Genomic DNA, 20,374 nt, shown 5'->3' with positions numbered 1-20,374 from the left:
GTATGTATCACTTTCATATCCCCATTACTGGGTAGCCTTCTCCTAAATCGTTACTGTTTTTCTCGGTAAACCATTAATTAATTCGGTGATTTTGCACAAGCATGTTTTTTATTCTTTACACTACTGAACTTTGATTTCTAATCCAGATAACTGAAATCGTTTCTCCGATCTTGATGTTTTATTCATATGCGATGATATGTGAGATTTTGAATATTTGGAAAGCGTTATTGTTAGTTTTCAGAATCCAATCCTTGGCTTTAAGTCTGGGTCCAGAAGCCAGTTATCATTAATGAATACACAGTTTCTACGTGGCATTTTGAAGAATACCATCACATGTGTGCTGAATAAAGACTGAATATGAAAGTCAAGTGATACATAATTGTCAGAACTAATAATGAAGCAACATACTCGAAAATTAATTCGAATAACAGACCCACTAATCGTACCAACCAGCTGGTCTTAATTAGATAACACAGAACAATTCTGAACATAATTCTTTTGTCACTTTGTCACATTATTACTACAATGAGATGATTGATAATCATTGCGGTTCAGCTTAAATCTATGGATTGAAATTCATTTTTCCTGGTAGTATTTCTTACTTACTGTGCAAAAAGGTGGCATTTTTGTCGGTGGCATTATTTCCTGTGGCAAAATATTGCGGCATTTTGTGAGATTATGGGATAATAAATTTTTCACCTTATGGTTTCAAATGCTAGAGTTGGGCTTCATAAATATATTCCATAGCGGTACTTCAAACGACAAGTATTCCAAATTGCCTCCTCCATCAACAAGCCAAACGCACGCGCGCGCGCGCGCACACGGTAATTTCATAAGGTAATTTCTAAGATACTGGAAAGATCGCACATGCCAAAATAATCCTGCCTCCAGCGATAAACGAGATAAGATGATGAAGATAATGTACGTGTTTTTTATTTGAAAACTTTTTGTCGTTTTGTTATTAAAAATTGGGATAAATAGAAAAAAAAATGTACGGGTCATCGTCTCGAATATTTACGATCACGATCACGATTACGATCGTTATGCCGCCTTCGGTCTTCTCTCTCTTCGGATGCACTTCGTTCCCTGTTCCTGTATTTCTTGTCCGATCGGCGATGTTGTGTTGGACTTCTCGACCGACTACGCGATCTACTGCTGCGCCGTTTGCTATGGTGAGATTTCTGAAATTGAAGATCATTTAGGTCATGTTTAAGTTGAAATTTAAAAGAAAAGTATGGACTTGCAGTGAAACATTCTTCATCGTACAGTAGAACTCATTAATTCGAATTTTTCAATCCGGATTTTCACTAAATTCGGATGAAATATTTGGTCCATTTAACCTGGAACCATGTAAACTATTATTCGTAATTAGGATTTTACTTAATTCGGGCAGTTCCTAGTCATTCAATAAGGCGAGTTCTACTGCATTACATGATGTACTCGATACTGGTCAACTCGGAAAACCGACCAAGTTGATGACAATTTTATGGAACATTCTCTCTTTTTAGAAAGACTTCCAATGTACCTGACCTGAAATATCTCTCGTACAAAGTAAGGCGCTACAGGGTGATGGTCTGAATGACCAGCCCACCTTACTTGTTACCCCTACATGCTCTGAGAACAATGGCTCGAATAAGACTTGTCTACTTTATCATTGAATGCCTACCTGTTTATGTTTTTTGTGCTGTGGACTCCTGCTCCTGCTCCTGCTCTTACTTCGTTTATGCTTTTTGCTCTTCTTCTTTTTCGGCGACTCCTCATCGTCAGAGGCGACCAATTCATAGCCACTAGTGATTAATGATCAAGGAATAAAACTGATCATTTCAAACAGATTATGGCGGTAACAGTTTGCTCGGCGATCATATACTCGAAATGAACTTTTTCATATTTTATTCGTTGCATCACAACAAAACACTCTCTTCTATCTTGATATCAACATACGACTACTGGTAATATTCATTTCTATTGTTTGAGACAGGGATCCAACTGGACAATCTCTAAAGGTCTCTAAATAAATACAACTTGTTAACTAAAATACATCCCCCATTCTAATCGTAAATATTATTTTAAAGATCATGTATCTAAACATGTATTTGGATAATAAATGTTACACGAAAATAAAAGGATACTGTCCTTGTTTTGATTTATCTTTGATGACAAATCTAGGCTTCTCGGGAGCGTTCTTTTCAGAATCAACTGGCTGGCCGCCTACAAATATACAAATACACAATGAATTACAGTAAAACAAAACATGCTTAATTCGGATAATTCGGGACCAACAAAATTTGTTTGGTTTACAGGAAATCTGGATTAAAAGTCATTTTCTTGTTTATTAATGAACAAATGGACTGATAATACGGTAATGTCCGGGTTAGACCAAAATCTGGATTAAGCGGGTTTGACTGTATAACCTAACTCCACTGGTCCAAATTGATCTAAATTACGAGGAATCAACTGTAGAAATATTGACCTGTCGGGCCATTTCACCCTTTCAGTGCGTCTACACTGCAGTGCGGTGTATAAATCGGTGATAGATTTTGCTAGTACACCGCGCTGCGGTGTATTGATGTAATTAATTAATTTTTATCTCTATTGAAAGATGGCAGTACCTGTCAAACATAGTGAAATATCAGTAACTAACGATCCACCGTGCTGCGGTGTATACGCACTATAGTGGTATTCCCGTTATTCAGCACACTAGGTTGAGATTTTTCAAAATTTTCAAACTATGGTATTATTAAGTCAGCACTGAAAGGGTTAAGTTGGATATCTAAAGCAACAACCTGGCAAATTAGTGAAGATAATTAGTTCTTTACCCCGTACATACCTTTTCCTTTCCATTTGTACTTAGAGACCGACTGACTGAAGTCAACGTGTATTCGACGATCGTCAATGAGTACATTATCCATTTTGAAATACGCACTCTCGCAATCTTCGGGCTTGAAAAAGAAATTCGTATAATTTCATATCACATTTTTTCATGAAAAATCTAATGAGAAAAATCAAACCTCGCCTAACTAGGACCAACTCGGATAGTTAAGGATCGTATAGTACCTTAGAAAGTCAGAAAATGTAATTTTATTCATTTTGTGTCCGAGTTAGTCTTGTCGGAATTGGCCATGTTCAAGTAAAGCGAGGCTTACTGTATTAGCACATCTATCAATTGACTGAAGATTCATTCCGACCAACCTTTTCAAATTCAATAAATGCGTACTGTAGCGACTCTTGCGTTTTTTGGTCCTTGATAACTTCACAACTGAAACAATTTTCATTCACACATTATTTTTTCGTATAAATCGTGCGGAACGTTGGGATACCGGTAAATCATCACATGGTTCCCACAGATATACATGAATTAGAAATTTCCAGGTTTTTCCCAAGTTTTTCATGGGTGACTTTTCAATTTTCCCAAATGGAAATGAACAGATACATCATGCTACAGTCAACATTTTAGTGGTGACTGGTTGATAAAGGTGATTTTCAAGGGAAATCGCTGAAGAGAATTGCCCTAGGCAAATGCAATACAAGAAATGTAAACGAATTTCCAAAATATTTCCCTGATTTGAGGGAAAATTTTTCAAATTCCCAAATATTTCCAAACTGGGAATCATCATTTCAAAATTCCCAAGTCTTGGCCAAATTCCCTGTTCTGTGGGAGCCATTTCATCTAACAAAGAATCTGCTCAGATAGATATAGCAACTATAACAGTCGACTCCTCTTACTTAAAGCCCGTACAAGTCGAATGATTCCCTAACCTGAACATAAATCACAGCTCCCAATCAGGGCCAAGGTACCGGCACACACCAAACACCGCTCAATTACCTCATTATCAATTAACTTTAAACTGAATTCTCAGGATTACAAATCCAAATATTTTCAAGTCATGGAAAAGGTATAAGATCGCTTTAGCCACTCAGTGGTTATATGCTTATCTGAAAATTGATTTCCTTTTGAAAAAAGTTGATTGAAATGTACCGGTATTCAGAATGTAGAAGAAATTGAAGAAAGGTAACTGAGTAATCACTAGTGAACCTGGTGAATTCTCGCTTGCCACAGTAGTGGTGCCTGTACCAATTATGCTGTGTTGATTCGAGTTAAAATTCTACTGTATACGCCGAAAATACTTGCCTTGCAATGTTACCGAATCTCGAAAATATTATTTCCAAATCGTCACTCGTAGTAACAGGATTCAATTTGCAAACAAACAGCACGTTGTCCGGAGGCGCAACATCTTCCTCCGGAATATCACCCACTAGTTCCAGCAAGCGAGCGTTCGTTTTCGCCTCTCTGTCTTTCGTCATTTCGAAGACTTCTTCTTTGGTTTTACCCTTCGTGTCATCGACCTCTTCCTCGGCGCCGATGCGTCCGCTCTAAAATAACGACGGGAAATCAGAAATACTTATTAAGGATTTGAGGTGAGGTAGTAACTACCGGTACCTTACCTTGGACATGACATCTGCATCAGCACCTGCCCTCAATGTGAGGGCAGATGCTGATGTCACAGGGGGACCACAACCAAATTTTCAAGTTTCCTATATTTTCCCGATAAAAGCAGAACTTTGCCTTGTTCTGATGAGTGGAAATGGCAGTAAGAAGTTTTTGATTTTTGAATAATAAATTTTGCTTTCAGATTTGTAGATTTGTAGGCTACATGTCATATACCTGGTATCTATTCTCCACATTTGAGGCTATTCTCCAGAAAAATTCATAACATTCATTATAGATTAGAAGATGAGTTCAGAGAAACGATCACTACATACGTCAAGTTGGTCTTTAGTCGGTTCTGGTGACCGATCGGGTATGACAATGCCTGCAGGATCATCGTATGGATCATCAAGAATGACAGTGTGGTAAATCCTGAAAATATGAGGAAATCAAACATGACAACACAATAGATTGTTTAACAATCCTGTCTAGCTATAGTTAAGACGAATCACGGATACAGAAGAAAAAATCCCCCCAAGCGTGTATTTGTTTGATGGTATCTTGCATTTTGCAGCATCAGTTAGTTGCTTCGGTATGTTTGCATAGGATTTCGTGCTTTGGTGGAGTCCGACTGCCTTCAAAATCAGAGGCAGATACGAGAATGATGAATTGGAACCAGACAGAACTAGTAACATTGATTACACAGATGAGTATTTGGATTAAATAGTCATTCTATAGATTCTACTCAACTAGAAACTCAAATAGTAATAGCTAAAAATTCCCCGTGGATGTGAAAATATAAGGGAGGGAGTTGGCTGAATGAAAGAGTAGATGGAGGGAGGAGGTCGGGGAAAGAAGTTGAGGTAATATTTATTCCCTAAGAATCACATGGAAAATTCTCCAAGGCGTGAACCGGAAAAACTGGAACAGATTACAACCTGATATCTTTAAAAGGCCTGTTTTCCTGATCACAATGCGTCTCATTGATCTTATCGAGAACATCAAAACCTTCGGCGACTTCACCAAATACGGTGTGTACACCATCCAAATAGTCCAGTTCATCGGCCAGAGTAATGAAGAACTAGAACGAAAGCGTTTTAGAAAAATGTTGAAACCTATTCAAATTATTCTCTAATATAGACGTAAAACATGGGGAAATTTACGCTGGTGATCTTTGAGAAGTTTGGAGGTAAGAAAGTGTAGGGTAGTGCGGAAGTTAAAAGTAACGATATGTACTATTTGTCTGGTAAAGCCCACTGGCACTCAATGATAATATGGACAATCATCTTGAACCACGAAATTAGTCCAGGGTTGGGAATTTTAAGAAATTTCGTCGGAAGTTTTCTTAAAATTTGTAGAACAGCCAAAATGTTGTTTCTTAATATTCAACTTACAATTCACTAATCTAACTGGTTCTTTCAAGCAATTTCACACAAGTTTTGATAAAATCTTGATTTGAATTTGAATTTATCATCAGGTAAATGAATAAGGTAAATGAGGAAACAGTACGGTGACCATAGGGAGAGTGAAACTAATTAGAGAATATTTTTCTAATTTGACAAAGACAGGTTTAAGCACAGCTCCTCTACAACTCTACTCATCATGTATTGGGTCCTCACACAAGTATATAGGCCTGTATATTGTAATACAACAGGTCGAAGTAAATGTCAAAACATGCTTAAAGAAACAAGTTCATCTTCAAGAAAACGGTGCAATACCTGTGACCCATGCAAGTCCTGTCCGTTATTCACCATCGAAATCATTCCACGTTTTGTGTGTTTGATTCTCGGCTTGACTTCGGCTTCGAAGAACTTGGCTTGGTCTCCGTACAAGTGACTGAAACATTCAATAATCAGAACTCAATATCTAAATCGCCTACCTTTGCGGGCGTTACTTTAAAACAAAATTTGTGCCAAATTTTACGTACGCATATATCGATGCACCCCCTCTTCCAGTTCCATCAGGATCGCCGGTTTGAGCCACCAGATTTTGCTAAAAATGTGATTTAAATCAAAGAATTCCAATAACATAAGGATTTATTTGAGTTCTGATGAGACCAATCCTTTTAACTGTACACGTTTGACAATTATCCTACCTGAACGGAGTGGAATAGGTTGAAATTGTAGTACTTAATCTTACAGAGTTTTAAGAAGTTCAGACAACCTGGTAAAAAGAAAAGTTGATAAGCAAGTAGAAGGCAATATAATGTATAAATAATACTAATAGAGTATTTTCAGGGGTTAAAGTGATCACCCTGTCCTCATCTCACATCTGATGATAAAGGCATTTATCTAAATGATTAACAATTGGTTAACAATTAACGAATAATGAACAATTAAACAGAACAACAATCTTTTGAACGACTGTTCCCCTTGGTGTGTCAGTTGATTCGGTTACATCACTGCCTTACAATAATGATAATTACCCGGTAATGTCTATTTCCACCTGACTTGAGAGCATTCCGAGTGGCCTAGCTCGGTCAGTTTTGGTAGTACATACCTGATAAAGGTCTAAGTAGGGCCAGAAAGGACAGGCAGTCGACCTAAATCATCATTTTTTAATCCATTTGAAACTGTGTTGAAGGATATCCAAAAAGTCTTCACTGAAAGGGGTTAAATGAAGAGAAGTGACTCTATGATTTGAAAAATTAACAATATGTTTCCATGCCTACGTACCAAGCTTCAGTTGGTAGGCATGGAGACATATTGTTAAACTTTCAAATCATGGAGTCTCTTTTCTCTCAGGAACCCCTCTCAATGCAGAATTTTTGGATATCCTTCTATACAGTTTAAAGTGGATTAAAAAACGATATTTTAGTTCAGCTGCCAATGCATTCTGGTCCTAATAAGACTTTCATCAGGTATGTACTACCAAAACTGACTGAGCTTGGCCACCAGGAATGCTCTCAAGTCAGGTTGAAATAGACATTAGACTTGAGAGTCTGTTAACCCCTGACTCACAAAAGACAAGACTACACGAGTCTTGGTTTAGTTTAGTCTGAATACCAGTCTGTGTTACGGTTCCGTTGTTTCAGGAACAACGGCTAGGTACTAGACTAGTTAATAGGTTTAGTTTTGATGGTCGGGCATTTTGCGAAGCTAATCCAATTATAAAAGTTTGGCACCAACGAGGCAACCTAACTATCTACCAGTCTAGTATCTAGCCAACCAGACCCTTTCATCGATTGGTATCCAGACAAAACTTTAGCTACCTGTAAATATAAACTATTGAATTGAATTTGTTGAATCGAATCGACGAATGCACGATAAAAACTTACATCGCGGTCTCTCCTGCGTATACAAATCAACGGTGATATCGCCGAGAGATGTTTCTATTATCACTGACATGTCGTTGTATATTTCAATCGCGGGAGACGCGGGAGATCCTTTCCAAAATATCTGTAATGTGCGTGAGTTTTGAAGAAGTAATGTTATTTCCTGGGCGCCGCCATGTTTAAAACGATGGGAATCGGTTCGAATCCTGATGCTATATTTAGAAAAATCAGTCACGGTGCGCTTCAATTGTTATTCAGATGTTATCGTTTCTTATCTAGAATGCAACCTGTATTACCCTGGCCTTTCAGTTTTTTGAAGATATTAATTTACCGGAACAACGAAATGAAATCAAATTCAAGGTCGCGTGGATCCTCATAGAAGAGATTTCCCATAAAATTTGACTTATTTTTTCTTTTCTCCTTAAATTGAATTTAAATGCTGTTTGTAAGTCTTGCAGATTTATTTGGCATCATTCTCAATTATTTTCGATAAAACATTTTGTTTCCATGAATTGCCTTTATTGGGCTTGCTCAAATCATGAAATTAGGCCTTAATTTGAATTTCTTCCGTGTGCTACTCATAAGCTCTACTAGGCTATTCTAATGCTACTCAGTTACTACATTCAGTCAGCATTAACTACCTTTTTTTATTTAGGCCTCTTTGACATCAATCAGTGACAACCGTCATCCATTTATAAATAGCAATATTTTCATGATATCACAACGAAAACTATTTTCATTATCGTGGGGTTCCGCTCCTCAATCGCAAAATTAATGAATGCTCATGAAATCGAAAATGCCTCAAGTAGGCTGCTGGGGTGATAAGTCATTTATTGGCATTGTTGGCCTGTCTTTTGTTAGATGCAATCAATGAGATGAGGCCTGATGAACATAAGAAGAAGAAGAGCCGACAGTATCAGAAAAAACATGGTGCGGACTCGTCTGAATCGAGCACTGGTAAAACCACACCAGGATCAGGGAGAACAGGGCAGTTGAAAAAGCAGCTGCAGACGTCACAAAAACCAGCAGTTCAGAAGCCAAACATAAGCCAGGAAGTCAAAGAAGTATGTATAGGATTTCAAGCATAGTTAGTTACCATCGTTGGCGGTAACCCTTTATAATCTGATGGGCTTGAAAATATCTGAAACTAAACCACAGGCAGTTTACTGACTGTTTCAAGCCATGCATGAAATGATTTCTAAGATGGGCCTAGTTACCTAATTGTTGGTGGTAAGCTTTGATAATTGGATGGGCTTATGCCAGAAGATATCCGATCACGAAATTAAACCACAGACAGGTTACTGACTAGGCCTACAGAAGAAAAGATGTGTCATTAATCAATAATCGTTCATTTACAGTTGAGCGCTGATGATAGTGAAACCGATGACACGACAAAACGCAGCCAACGAACATTTCAACGTAGACATATCGACAGTAACTGGTCGCGATACGAGGGCATCGACGATGAAAGTAATGCTAACAGCGAAGCTCAGAAAGCTGCTGACTTTCAGCTGTTATTGAATAAAGTTGGTAAGAAGTGTCATTACATGAATGCAGTTACGTTTATCAATCTGTTGTTATTTATGAACCTCATGTTTGGATGTATGGGTTTGGTAAAGAAAAATTAGACCATCATACAACTTGTTACGAGTTTCCGGGAACCAGTTGCTCAAAGTAAAGTTAATAAAGATAATGGGTGGATAAATACCATAGTTACAATGAACTCTAAGTTGTCACTCTGTCAACTATCCACTGGTCAATTCTAACCAACTTTTGAGCAACTGGCCTCAATCAATACCATAGTCAAAATGAACTCGTAATTGTCACTCCGTAAAATATCCACTGGTTAACTTACTTTAACCAACTCTTGGCGACTGGCCCTGGTATTTAACTCATCAAAATCGGTATAATTTAATATTTCTTTTTTTTTCGGATTACTGCTAGTTACGGCTGAATCGCAGCTGAGGTTACATGATGAGAAAGATTGGGAGGAAGCGGAGGAGTCTATAGCAAAGACTGATACTAATTTCGATGCACAGTTTTTAGCCATTGACTGCAGTGAATTGAGCCGTATAATACAAACTGTACCATTACCCATCCGATATGATATTGAACGGGAAGCTGACCAGGTTATATTCTTTCGTAATCATATACATTCTGTTTTGAAAGTAAGCTACGGATATGTTGTGTCTTTGCTTTTAGTGTATTGATGGTTTCATTCCTGTCTGTATGACTTGAGCACCCTGACTTAGCTAAGATCATATAGGCCTATAACCAATGATGGTTATCTAGATTAAACTTCTTTATTTATAAGTACAAAATAGATTGACTGGTGATATAGACCATTTGTTGGTGTTTAAGACCATTTTAACTTAAACGTTTTACCTGTTAAACAACATGACTGAAATCGTCTATAATTATTAACCACTGACCGACATTTGGGTGGCTTCTGGTTTAGTATGAAATATGGAAGCGCTGTTTGGTTACCTCTCTTCAGGATTCGGATACAGGTGGTGGTAATTACAATCATTATACTAATAGGTGTCCTTAGTTCGAAATTCACCAAAAAAGCCCCAAAGTTCTCGTGTAAAACCTGGGGGTATGAACGAGATAGGATTATGAGAATGTTCTGTGTTAACCAGACGTAGAGAGAAATTCTTGGTTAACCAACTTCGGGGCAACTCAGTTAGTCTTAGAATACCTAGTAATGTATTTTACACATACATTGATTTTTTGCTTGTTGGTAGAAATAATACATTCGATATAGCATATCCGCAGTTTACTTTATATCAATGTTGTGAAACATTTAAATTCATATCTGAGTGTGTTATTCATCTCTTAAAGTAAATTTACATTTTGCAGGCAGGATTTCTGACTATGTACGAAGAGCGATGCAAAAAGGCTCGTGAATTTCCGTCGTCAAATCAGACGGTTGTTTTGAAGTCTTCACGGCCGGATTCGTCGTCTATTGTCGATAGGATGCATTTGAACGTTAAAACCACTCCAGAAAAACTTGCTCAAACATCGAACATATTAGACAATTTATCAGAGATATCTAGAGAACTTAAGGGTGCTAAGAGGTGCGATACAAACGCTGCAAACGTATTGTCTCAAAATACTGCTGAACTTACCGAAGAAGAGAAATATTCTAGATCTTTCTGGATCGGAGATGAACCTGATATTGTCGTAGATGATGATAACGCAGTTGATGAAGTTGCGAAAAATTCGGATCATTGTAGCAAACATTCCTTTAAGTGTTGTGATAAGGACACTAATGCGACTGCTGACATGGATGATCTTGATTTTCTGCTTACTCTAGTAGATAAACCTCAGCTGCCTAGTCCACATATTCCAACATCACCGGAGTCTCCACATGAAAAAGGTTGTTTCCGTTTTAAAATATCTTCGAGTTTCATGAGCTAGAGACAAGCAATTCTGGCCATTATTTTGTTAACCTTGGGATGAATTCTGTAATCCCACATTTTGCTGGGCTGGGCCATATAAAACATGATCCGTGGCAATGGTTGGCACTGGGTCCAAGTTGTCGCGAAATTCATGTACAGCTGTTTGCAACAAGCGCCTGCGATCAAAGAATTTTCATTATAATGGTTTCCTAGGTGGACATTTTCCATCAAGTTCATCTGGTTAACCCGTACCTGAGAATTCTATATTGAGTAAAACACATTCCATCTGGACTAGTTAAATTCGGTTTAAACTACAATATCCAGACTTCTTGAGCACCAAATTGATGATCTGAATTAAGTAAAAGAATAAGCGTACATTATCTCAGTTAGAATCAATTACACATATTTCATTCAATAATCGAGTTTCGATGTAATTTTGCAACTTGTAATGATTGTATTTCATCCATTTATTTCAGTGAAAGTCAACAAGAAATCAGACGAGGGTGTTAAGCAACAAAATACAGTACCAGTTCATGTAACCAGTTCAGCAGTAAAAGGTTTGTATCTCACTTTCAAATGTACGGTAGACTTGTCTGTCTAAGCTAAGCTCAGATCAGGTCCCCTTTGCGACATGACTTTTGGACTGGAGACAACTAGAGCAATTAAAGAGAAAATTTTCGAAATGTCAGTAGTAGTGCGCGGTAGCTGCCAGTTGTCTTGGCCGGACACATTTGCCAACTTCCAACAACAATAAGCCACCAAAAATTTCCAGTTAAGAGCTGCTCCTGTTTTAATTTGAAAATTCCTTCCAAACCTAGGCCTACTTGATTTGAGGCCAAATCACGGTTGATTTATTCGTTTTCAGAAAATGTTGCAGATCTAGAAGATTGGCTCGACAGTGTATTAGACGATTGATCATCAATGTGAAATCGAAATGCGGGTAGACAGAAATAATGAATATTGAATGGAGTGATGACTTCGATAGAATTTGCCATGAATGTGCTACAATAATTCAATATAAGGTCTTTAGCGCCCAGGATTGAATTAGTTCCAGAAAGCTATTGCGATCATTTTTCATCTGTCATCTGGCGTTTGTCATCAAACGGGATCAAGTTATTTGGGACGTTTAGGCTAGAAATTGATACCGTGTTTCTCCTAATCGGCCGGGTCATTTTATAAACTGCGATACAATTTGTAAGCAGTCCATGTCTATAGCTGCCGGGTCTGTTATGGTTAAAAGTAATGTACAGGGTAGATAAGCAGTCGGCCGGGTAAACTTTTAAACTCAAGTGAAATGAGAAACAAGGTATCAATTTTTTTAGCCTTATTGTAGTACTATACATTTGTTGTAACCACAAAAAATTGCCAAGTTGTAACTCATGACATGTTCTATGATTGTGGTGAGTTTCAGGGTCATCGGATTCTGTATTCGGTTGTCAGGGTGCATTGAAAATGTCAAGCATTTCACCAAATGGGCATAGTGTTCCTCTTGACCCCTACCGGTACTTACAGATTAAATACGTCTGCTTAAAGCTCAGTTTAGAATAAATTTCTATGTTAAAACATGGTACGTGGCGTGTGCTGTTCGTCATATTTCGCTCACGTACTATCATGGTACTTCATGTTGCGAAAGTTATTCGAAATTTGCGCGAAAAGACAAACTCTTGGTCTTTAGTACCAATACATGAAGTACGGTACAAGGTTGCAACTCATGTCTAACAACTTGAGACCCGTTCTTAAGTTTGCTATAGAACTAAGTTGGTCTCAGAAGACTGGTCTGAAGTCTAAGCCATGACTATGCAACTGGCCCATGGACTCATAAACGAAGTTCGTTTTAGAATCCATGATGTACCCAACCAATCACATGCTCTCCTCTGGTTTGAGTAAAACCGCCGCAACCGAAAAAATAACTACGAACGTCGACCTTTTTTTTTCTTTTATACGAATTGGATGTTTTATTTACATAAAGAACACCTATAATGTTGGAATCAGCTTGACAACATTGTTGAAGGAGCTAAAGCTAGTTTGGCATTGTTTCGTTGCATGATTAGGACATGTATTGTCAGAGCTGAAAGGGGAAATCCTAGACGCCGCAGCTGGGAAAGCAGATTTGCAAGAATGCTATATTATTACGGGAGGAACATGTACTATCATGATTGATGGTAATAAACATAAATTGCAGATTCGATTTCAACCCATGTGACGTGTGTAACGTGTGGTGATATGAACAGCTTAAAACACTTAAAAATCTATAGATGAATTGGAAAGCAAGATTATATCGTATGTATTCGTAAGCATTCGTCGGTTATTATCGAGCAGGCCTGCTTTCGTATACATATACACATCATACAGTTTGGAATTCAAAAAAGAAAAACGGCTGTAAAGATTTCAGATTCGACGGTTAAATCCGACGATAAAAATCAACCATACGTACATTCGCCGTGGATAACGGCTGTTTATAGATGGTTGATCGAGAAAGCAATTCACAGTTGCATATATTTAATCGTTTTCTGAAAGGTTTTTACAATGAACAGGCGCTCACCGCTCGACGTTGGTATAATGTTATACATGTATCGATGTTATAAGTAATGATGCTTTCTCTGATGGCAAATAATTCAACTACCAGCAACGACTTATATTTCGATATCGAATGATAAATAGTTACTTTCGCATATTTGCGCGGTTATAAAAATCACAATGCCACTTCAGTGCTGTTTAAATTTTCAAGCTAAGAATAATTAACAATGATAATCCGTGCACATATTCATAAATACGTCAAGAGCAATTTAAAGATGCATACTTAAATACCCGCATGATTGTCGTTAACGAAAAGTTGGAACCACAAAAAACAACACACGCTATTTTATCTTTTATTTCGATAAAAACAGGAGATAAAATTCAATTCAATAATAATCATCTAATAGCATTTAGATAACAACACTGTGGAACAATGGTATAATAATATCGCATTTAAAATAACGGTAGTGATGCAGTTGAAAGTTTTAAGTACGGTAGTGAACACACAAATGAACGCTGATAAATCGGCGCCACAATATAGAATTGTGGAACCGTGATAATTTGCTGCCGTGAAAATTGAAGTCTTTTTTGCATGCCATGTGAGATAATGATGATAATAACCATAATGATAATAACAATTTCTATTCTGATATATACTCATAAATCGGTATGCATCCAGCGCCCCGACGAAATACATTCCTTTTCTTTTTAACGCACGTATTCCTGAAATCGAGTGCTAAGGGGCTTCGTCCAACGAAGAGAAAACCTGTGATTCAAGCACGGACTATAAAACAAGTCGTTTTATAGTCCATGATTCAAGTAGTCCCAGAAACCCTTTTCCCGAGGGCATGTATCTGCTGTTTTATTGAATGAAGGAAATCTAGTATCTGACTTATTTTATGAATAGTAGGTTGACTAACACTGTTGGGTCACCATTGATGAAACGCTATTCCGTATTGTCACGATATAGAGAATCCCACACTACTAAGATGAGAAATACGAAGTCAGAAAAGTTTCCTTCAAGCTAATGATTTATTGTTTCAGTTTTTCGACTATAACCTAATAGTCATCTTCCGGAATCTTCTGAAGATGACTATTAGGTTATAGTCGAAACGTCGAATCAAGAAATCATTAGCTCGAAGGAAACTTTTCCGACTTCATCTTTCTCATTATTTTAGTGTGGGATTCTATATATACTGGAACTACTGACTACCCGGAAGGCATCCCGCGCCTGCTTTATGGGCACATTGATTTCATCGAGTTAATAATCATACTAATTCTACAGTGGTCTTGATATTCTCCCGAAATGCCCAAGCTTGTGACGCGCTAGGCGAATTCGATCGAATTCCATGATGCCTGATTCGGGGCGTACTCGCGTTCTGAATTCTCGCGCGTGGAAACAAAATATGGGCCAATTACGGTTCAAAAATTCAATGAAAATGAACCAATTTTGACGACCGTCTGCACTGCTCGTCACGCCATCTCGCGGGAAAGCTGGTTTTGCGGGTACCCCATTCGGCGAAGATTCATTCACCGATGAAATTATTCGCCTAGCATGTCACAAGTTCTAGTTTTGGTCGGTGGGATAGGACATGTGTGACTAAACCGGATAACCGATTGCAATGAAAAATGTGCGAATTAACGATCAATCGAATAAACTGAAGCTTCTGGTTATGAAAAATGAAAGCTATATAGGGCAGATGTACTTTGGTGCGTTTGAACATTTTGTGCATCGTAAGGGTTTTTACAATCGGTAAAATTGAATAAAAGAAAAAAAACTCTTTAATCACTGAATTAAATGAAAGAAAACCCGGGCCCAGGACCAGTAACTCGAAGTATATTTGATATAGTCAACAAGAACTAGTCCATTGGGATTCTTATCTTTCTGAGGGTGGCTAAACCAAGGGGTTTTTTAGGTTCCAAATAACACGAACAAATATGGTTACTTCCATATACGGGAAGTAAAATGACATATCACGCAGTAGATCAATATTGAATGAAATCCTATATACGGTGTTTATATTGTAACCTTGGTTTTTAAAGACAGACCCTAGAGCAACTGGCCCTTGACATGATTTTATACACATTACAAAAAAAACTGGCCCGAGTTTTGAAAAAATGTGTAAAAAGAACTAATTACAACCATCTTGATTTGATTTTATCACAGCAAATAATATTTAGGCGTTGTCATGTAAACTGCAAAACGCGACATACAATCAGCTACAAGCGAAAACATTAGAATAATAATTCTGGAATTCGAAATTTAGACTAAATAAGTGTTAGCTAATAACTCGAGCGCTGCCCTTAGAAATGAATTTCATTTGATTTTTTACATATTCAGATTTACTCGTGAGTAAAAGTCGTTTCGAAATAGCTTTTCTCGCCGAATTAAACACGTTTTTTAAAAAAAGAAGTAACTGTTGATAGGTATGAAACAATGAACGACAGACACACTTTGCCGAAAGGTAACCGCACAAGAAAATTCAATTATCATGTTCGCTATCCTAAACCTAGCCGTATTTTCTTCATTTGAGAAGTAGAATGCACTTGAAATGAATGGAGAGTGAGTGAGAGAGAGAGCAAAAAGACAATAATTCTATCTTTCGTGCTATTTGAAGAATGACACATCCGCTGCTACACGTAATGAGGAAATCCGAATGCATTTCATAAAGATTTCTCGATCGCAAGCTTCGATAGAAATATTTTCATTATTAGATATAGAAGAAACGTTGACTTTTAACGATTAGCGAAATCGGATATTGTGTTTAATCACAACTGGGCAGCTTGGATAACATCCGGTCCTTCAAGGGCGGATTTAGGATGTGGACCGGGTGGACTGGTCCATCCCCACCAAAATTAGAACACGTCCTCCAAGATGTCTGTAAATTCTTTTTTGGAAATAAGATTTCAAAAAGACGATAAATCAAACCAAATAAGGCGTAGAAAAGCCCCTTTTTGTAAAGTTTTACGTGGGAGGGCCTCGGGACCTCCACCAATGTTTGCGGTCGCATTGCCAAATCTGATCTTTTCAAATAAAAAGTGCCCATTCAAATTTTCAGGTCCACCCCTTCAAGGGATGACCCTAAATCCGCCCTTGTTAGCACCTTCTCGATAGTATAATGACGATTTCAATTCTAGAACGAAGCAACACCGGATTTACGCCTTAGTGCGTTTATACGTATGCTATTTTTAGACACCGCAATGAAGCCAAATTTATATCACAGTGATTATCATTATACACAGTTGATTCGGTGGTTATTTTTTCAAAAGCATTTGCAGCTGAGTTCACGCGTTCGTCTTACATTTGGCTATTTGGATAATCTGTTAATTAATTACGTTAGTAGTAGAAGATTCGTAAGCGAAAATATCATCAGTATTTTTCGCTTCGCTTATAGAAGAGAGATAACTCTTGGTATTGAGATGAGAAATATTAAAGGAATGTCGTTTATAAGAGAGGAAAAGCTATTTGAAAATTGTAATTCGATAGGACACATGTTATGTATAACATTAATATAGTATGTGTGTTTGTGATAAAGGGAAAGATAGTAATTTACCTACAGACGTGCATGATACCAGAATTCCTCGGTCACGAGACGAGCCTCTCGCGCAGAATGGCTCTACAGGATCGATTGAATGGCGATTTGCAATTTTTAAGTGACGTAACTGTTGACAAAGGCCAATCACGTCGTCGCACATCAGGGACTCGATCCAACGCTACGGAATACAAACATTGTGCAGGTTCGAATCCCTGGTTCGCGAAGATGCCAAAGAGCCTTCCGACTGAAATCATTTTCGTGATTGGTTATGATAAAGATGTTCACAGTCGGTTTGTTGGGCGAATAAACCTGGAAATTCTGGTTCAAGTACTATATTTCTTTAAATATCTATACACTACGTTTACGTCGTCAATTCGAGCGTTACATGTACCACCATATAAAAACATGTAGAATAGAAAATCCCTATAATTTAGGAAGACAAATTTTAGGTGTAAAACAATCAAACAATCAATCTTTTGCAACTCGAGACACAAAAAACATTATGTCTTTTTTAATTTATACACATTTTTTGCAACAAACTTCTGGCAAAATGTAGAAAAAACGTTAATATAGAACCGACAATTGGACGCTTCAGAGCAGTAAAATGTGCCGTAAACTTAAGCCTTAAATAACAGGACACAGTATTAGTTATCTATTACAAGCGGCACTATACGCAAACTCATGGTGACTAAGGTGGTGCGAAAGGTAGTTAGTATTATAACCAATAAATTATTATAAAAATAAATAATTTATGAATGGCCCGAATACTATCTTTGCACCTAACGCAAATTTTCATGACGTTGTCATCAGTAGCAACTGGGACGACGCGGCTATGGTACAATGGTTGGTTGGTTGGTTTGTTTGTTCGCTCACCCCTTGGTGGTTGTTGCATCAAATGAAACATTACAAAGATAGAAAAATAATCGTCCAAAGTCGTATTTTGAAAGACACGAAGGAACATCGTTTATGGTCAATGTCACATAATGACGTGATTGAAAAACGGTATTATTAATATCATTATTATTATCGTCGATATTATTGTTATTATTTGATACATTATTGATGCCATTCAAAAATGAAATATTTTGGAAGTACATACGTGTATACTAGTAATAGTTATACAATATTCAGATGGCTGATGACACGTTTACAACTATTTGTTGAATCAGAAAATGGTGTGATGCAGTCGTGGTGTATGCATTCAGTATTGACATGAAATGAAATGAAAACACACAGCACAATATGTGATCGAACTTGAGCTTTAATAGTGGCTGTTATTTCTCACGCAACGACACCGCTTTCCGGGCGTAGTTCTACTGTTCGGCTGTCAGGTATCGCCGGCGTTGAGATGCTATTTCCCGGACTCTTATCCTTATCCTTATCGCCGTCTTTCGCGTCGCCACCGGTCGTGTTCGTTTCGTCGACTTTCACGATCGTAGCTATCGGTACGCTGGGTCGCCGTTTGCGATAATTCCTCCAAGCCGCTTGAACTATTTTCGCGCAGTATAACTCGCGTTGCAATTTTAAGGTTGAGGTGACCACTTCGTAATCTGGCGGTTTTTGAGGTCCGGTTTGCGGTGCAGGCAAATCACCGTCCGTGCCACTCGTTCCCAAGAAACTCTTCGTTAAAGCGTCTAGAATATCAACACAGTGCAAGCGCATATCTTTGCAGATTGGTATATCCATCGATACGAGTTTGTAGTAGTTGGGTTTTGGCACACGAAGCGGCTCCTCAATATCGTCGACTAGATCCGAAAGCATTTCGAAATGAATATAATGAGTGGCCTCCGGGTCGTATTTTTCCCATTTCTCGTAGTACGTATCGAAGTCGTCCTGCGTCAACCCTTGTTGAACGTCCTCGGTCGCTTGAGTGAAGTTTTCCAGAATCACAGCAATGTACATGTTTATAACCACCAGAAAGCTCATTACTAAATACGATGATAGGAAAATGATACCAAGCGTGCCGTTACCGCAGTCTCCGTTCTCGCTGTATTCAGTGCGAGTGTCGTTACACAGAGGCGGATGGTCGTTCATCAACGCGTCTAAAACTCCGTCCCAGCCAGCAGATGTTGACATTTGAAACAGGATTATGACGCTTTTACCGAACGTTTCGAAATTGAACAGATCGTCGATTCCCGAAGCGTGTTTGACCCTCGAGAAAAAGTTCATACCGAACATGGCGTATATGAACATAACCAGGAATAGCAGTAATCCAATATTGAACAAGGCAGGCAATGATACGGCAAGAGAAAACAATAAGGTTCTAATCCCTTTAGCCGATTTGACTAAACGTAACACACGACCGACTCTGAACACACGTACGACACGTATCAGGGTTGGCGATATCGGGAAGCTTGACATAATGTCTTGCAGGCCAATTGCTAAAAAATAAAAAAAGAAAATGAAATGGAATCAAAGTTTATGATCCTTAATATCAACATCTTGCGAATGCGAATTATAATCTAAGGCAATTAATTGCAGCTGATGTATATCTATGATTATGCTAGGGGCAGCTGTGTTTTGTTACAAATTTAGTACATAAGCCGCGATCACACGAGCGTTTTTGGTCCGTGCTAAATTTGGCCCGACCAAAAACGTCGGACCAGGCTCTTGCCAAATTTTAGTACGGGTCAAATCATTGCGTGAATTGCAACTGGTCCTATAAGTGACTCATTTCGATCGAGTGAATGGTTTACGCGTGAACGCGCTCTCTAATTAGGCCCGGGCCAAATTAGACTCGGGCCTGATCCATACAAATTTGGCCCGGGCCAAATTATTTGCCGTGTGATCGCGGCTTTATAGCTTAAACTGCTTCCAACAAAAATTCATCGGAGTTGCGTGCGGCCGTGGTGTTATATGAATGATATACTTACCGACTAAAGAAAACACCACAATGACAAAATCAAATACGTTCCAAGGTTGCTTGAAATAATACCAACGCAGACCAAGTAGTTTCATAACACATTCACACGTGAAAATCGATATAAAAGCGAGGTTAATTTTCTCTAAGACACTCCTGACAGCTTCATCTTGACCATGCGCATCGACCGCCATCACTCCCATGTTCAGCAGAATAAATATCATGATGAATATATCGAACTTCTGGTTCGTCGTTAGATCGAAGAAGAACGCTTGTATCTTGAACTAGAAAATAGAACGGAGTCGTCTTTGATGGGTTGATCTAGTCTAAACAACCAGACGATATCTCGGCTACCCC

At 38.1% G+C, this 20,374-nt stretch overlaps 4 protein-coding genes across 4 annotated transcripts in view; 1 reads left to right on the top strand and 3 right to left on the bottom strand.

The window, feature by feature from the left end:
• LOC141898129 (ubiquitin-ribosomal protein eS31 fusion protein) overlaps positions 1-20,374 on the bottom strand; it is a 147,561-nt gene that overhangs the window by 126,792 nt on the left and 395 nt on the right. The gene's annotated exons all lie outside the window — the stretch shown is intronic.
• Positions 928-7,917, bottom strand: LOC141905602 (peptidyl-prolyl cis-trans isomerase-like 4). The gene is made up of 12 exons (XM_074794542.1): positions 7,704-7,917; positions 6,522-6,589; positions 6,354-6,418; positions 6,145-6,262; positions 5,365-5,507; positions 4,762-4,858; positions 4,130-4,371; positions 3,190-3,256; positions 2,828-2,939; positions 2,130-2,208; positions 1,667-1,787; positions 928-1,181 (listed from the first exon to the last, which is right to left on the bottom strand). The coding sequence occupies exons 1-12, from the start codon at positions 7,771-7,773 to the stop codon at positions 999-1,001; spliced, it is 1,365 nt and encodes a 454-aa protein (XP_074650643.1). The 5' UTR covers positions 7,774-7,917; the 3' UTR covers positions 928-998.
• On the top strand, positions 8,065-13,236 carry LOC141906407 (uncharacterized). Its single transcript, XM_074795685.1, has 7 exons — positions 8,065-8,145; positions 8,562-8,764; positions 9,059-9,230; positions 9,645-9,829; positions 10,563-11,082; positions 11,581-11,661; positions 11,970-13,236. Exons 2-7 carry the CDS (start codon positions 8,576-8,578, stop codon positions 12,017-12,019), a joined length of 1,197 nt encoding a protein of 398 aa, XP_074651786.1. The 5' UTR covers positions 8,065-8,145; positions 8,562-8,575; the 3' UTR covers positions 12,020-13,236.
• Positions 17,847-20,374, bottom strand: part of LOC141898130 (sodium channel protein para-like) — a 29,483-nt gene continuing 26,955 nt past the window's right edge. The window contains exons 26-27 of the mRNA XM_074783961.1: positions 20,031-20,301; positions 17,847-19,538 (exon numbers count right to left, since the gene is read on the bottom strand). Coding sequence (XP_074640062.1) covers positions 18,439-19,538; positions 20,031-20,301 — 1,371 coding nt within the window. The 3' untranslated portion in view covers positions 17,847-18,438. The remainder of the gene's footprint in view (positions 19,539-20,030; positions 20,302-20,374) is intronic.

Source organism: Tubulanus polymorphus, chromosome 1 (assembly GCF_964204645.1).
Source record: "Tubulanus polymorphus chromosome 1, tnTubPoly1.2, whole genome shotgun sequence".
NCBI classification, from domain to species: domain Eukaryota; kingdom Metazoa; phylum Nemertea; class Palaeonemertea; order Tubulaniformes; family Tubulanidae; genus Tubulanus; species Tubulanus polymorphus.
The sequence above is the reverse complement of the archived record's forward strand: the minus strand, read 5'-3'. Positions and strand labels throughout refer to the sequence as shown.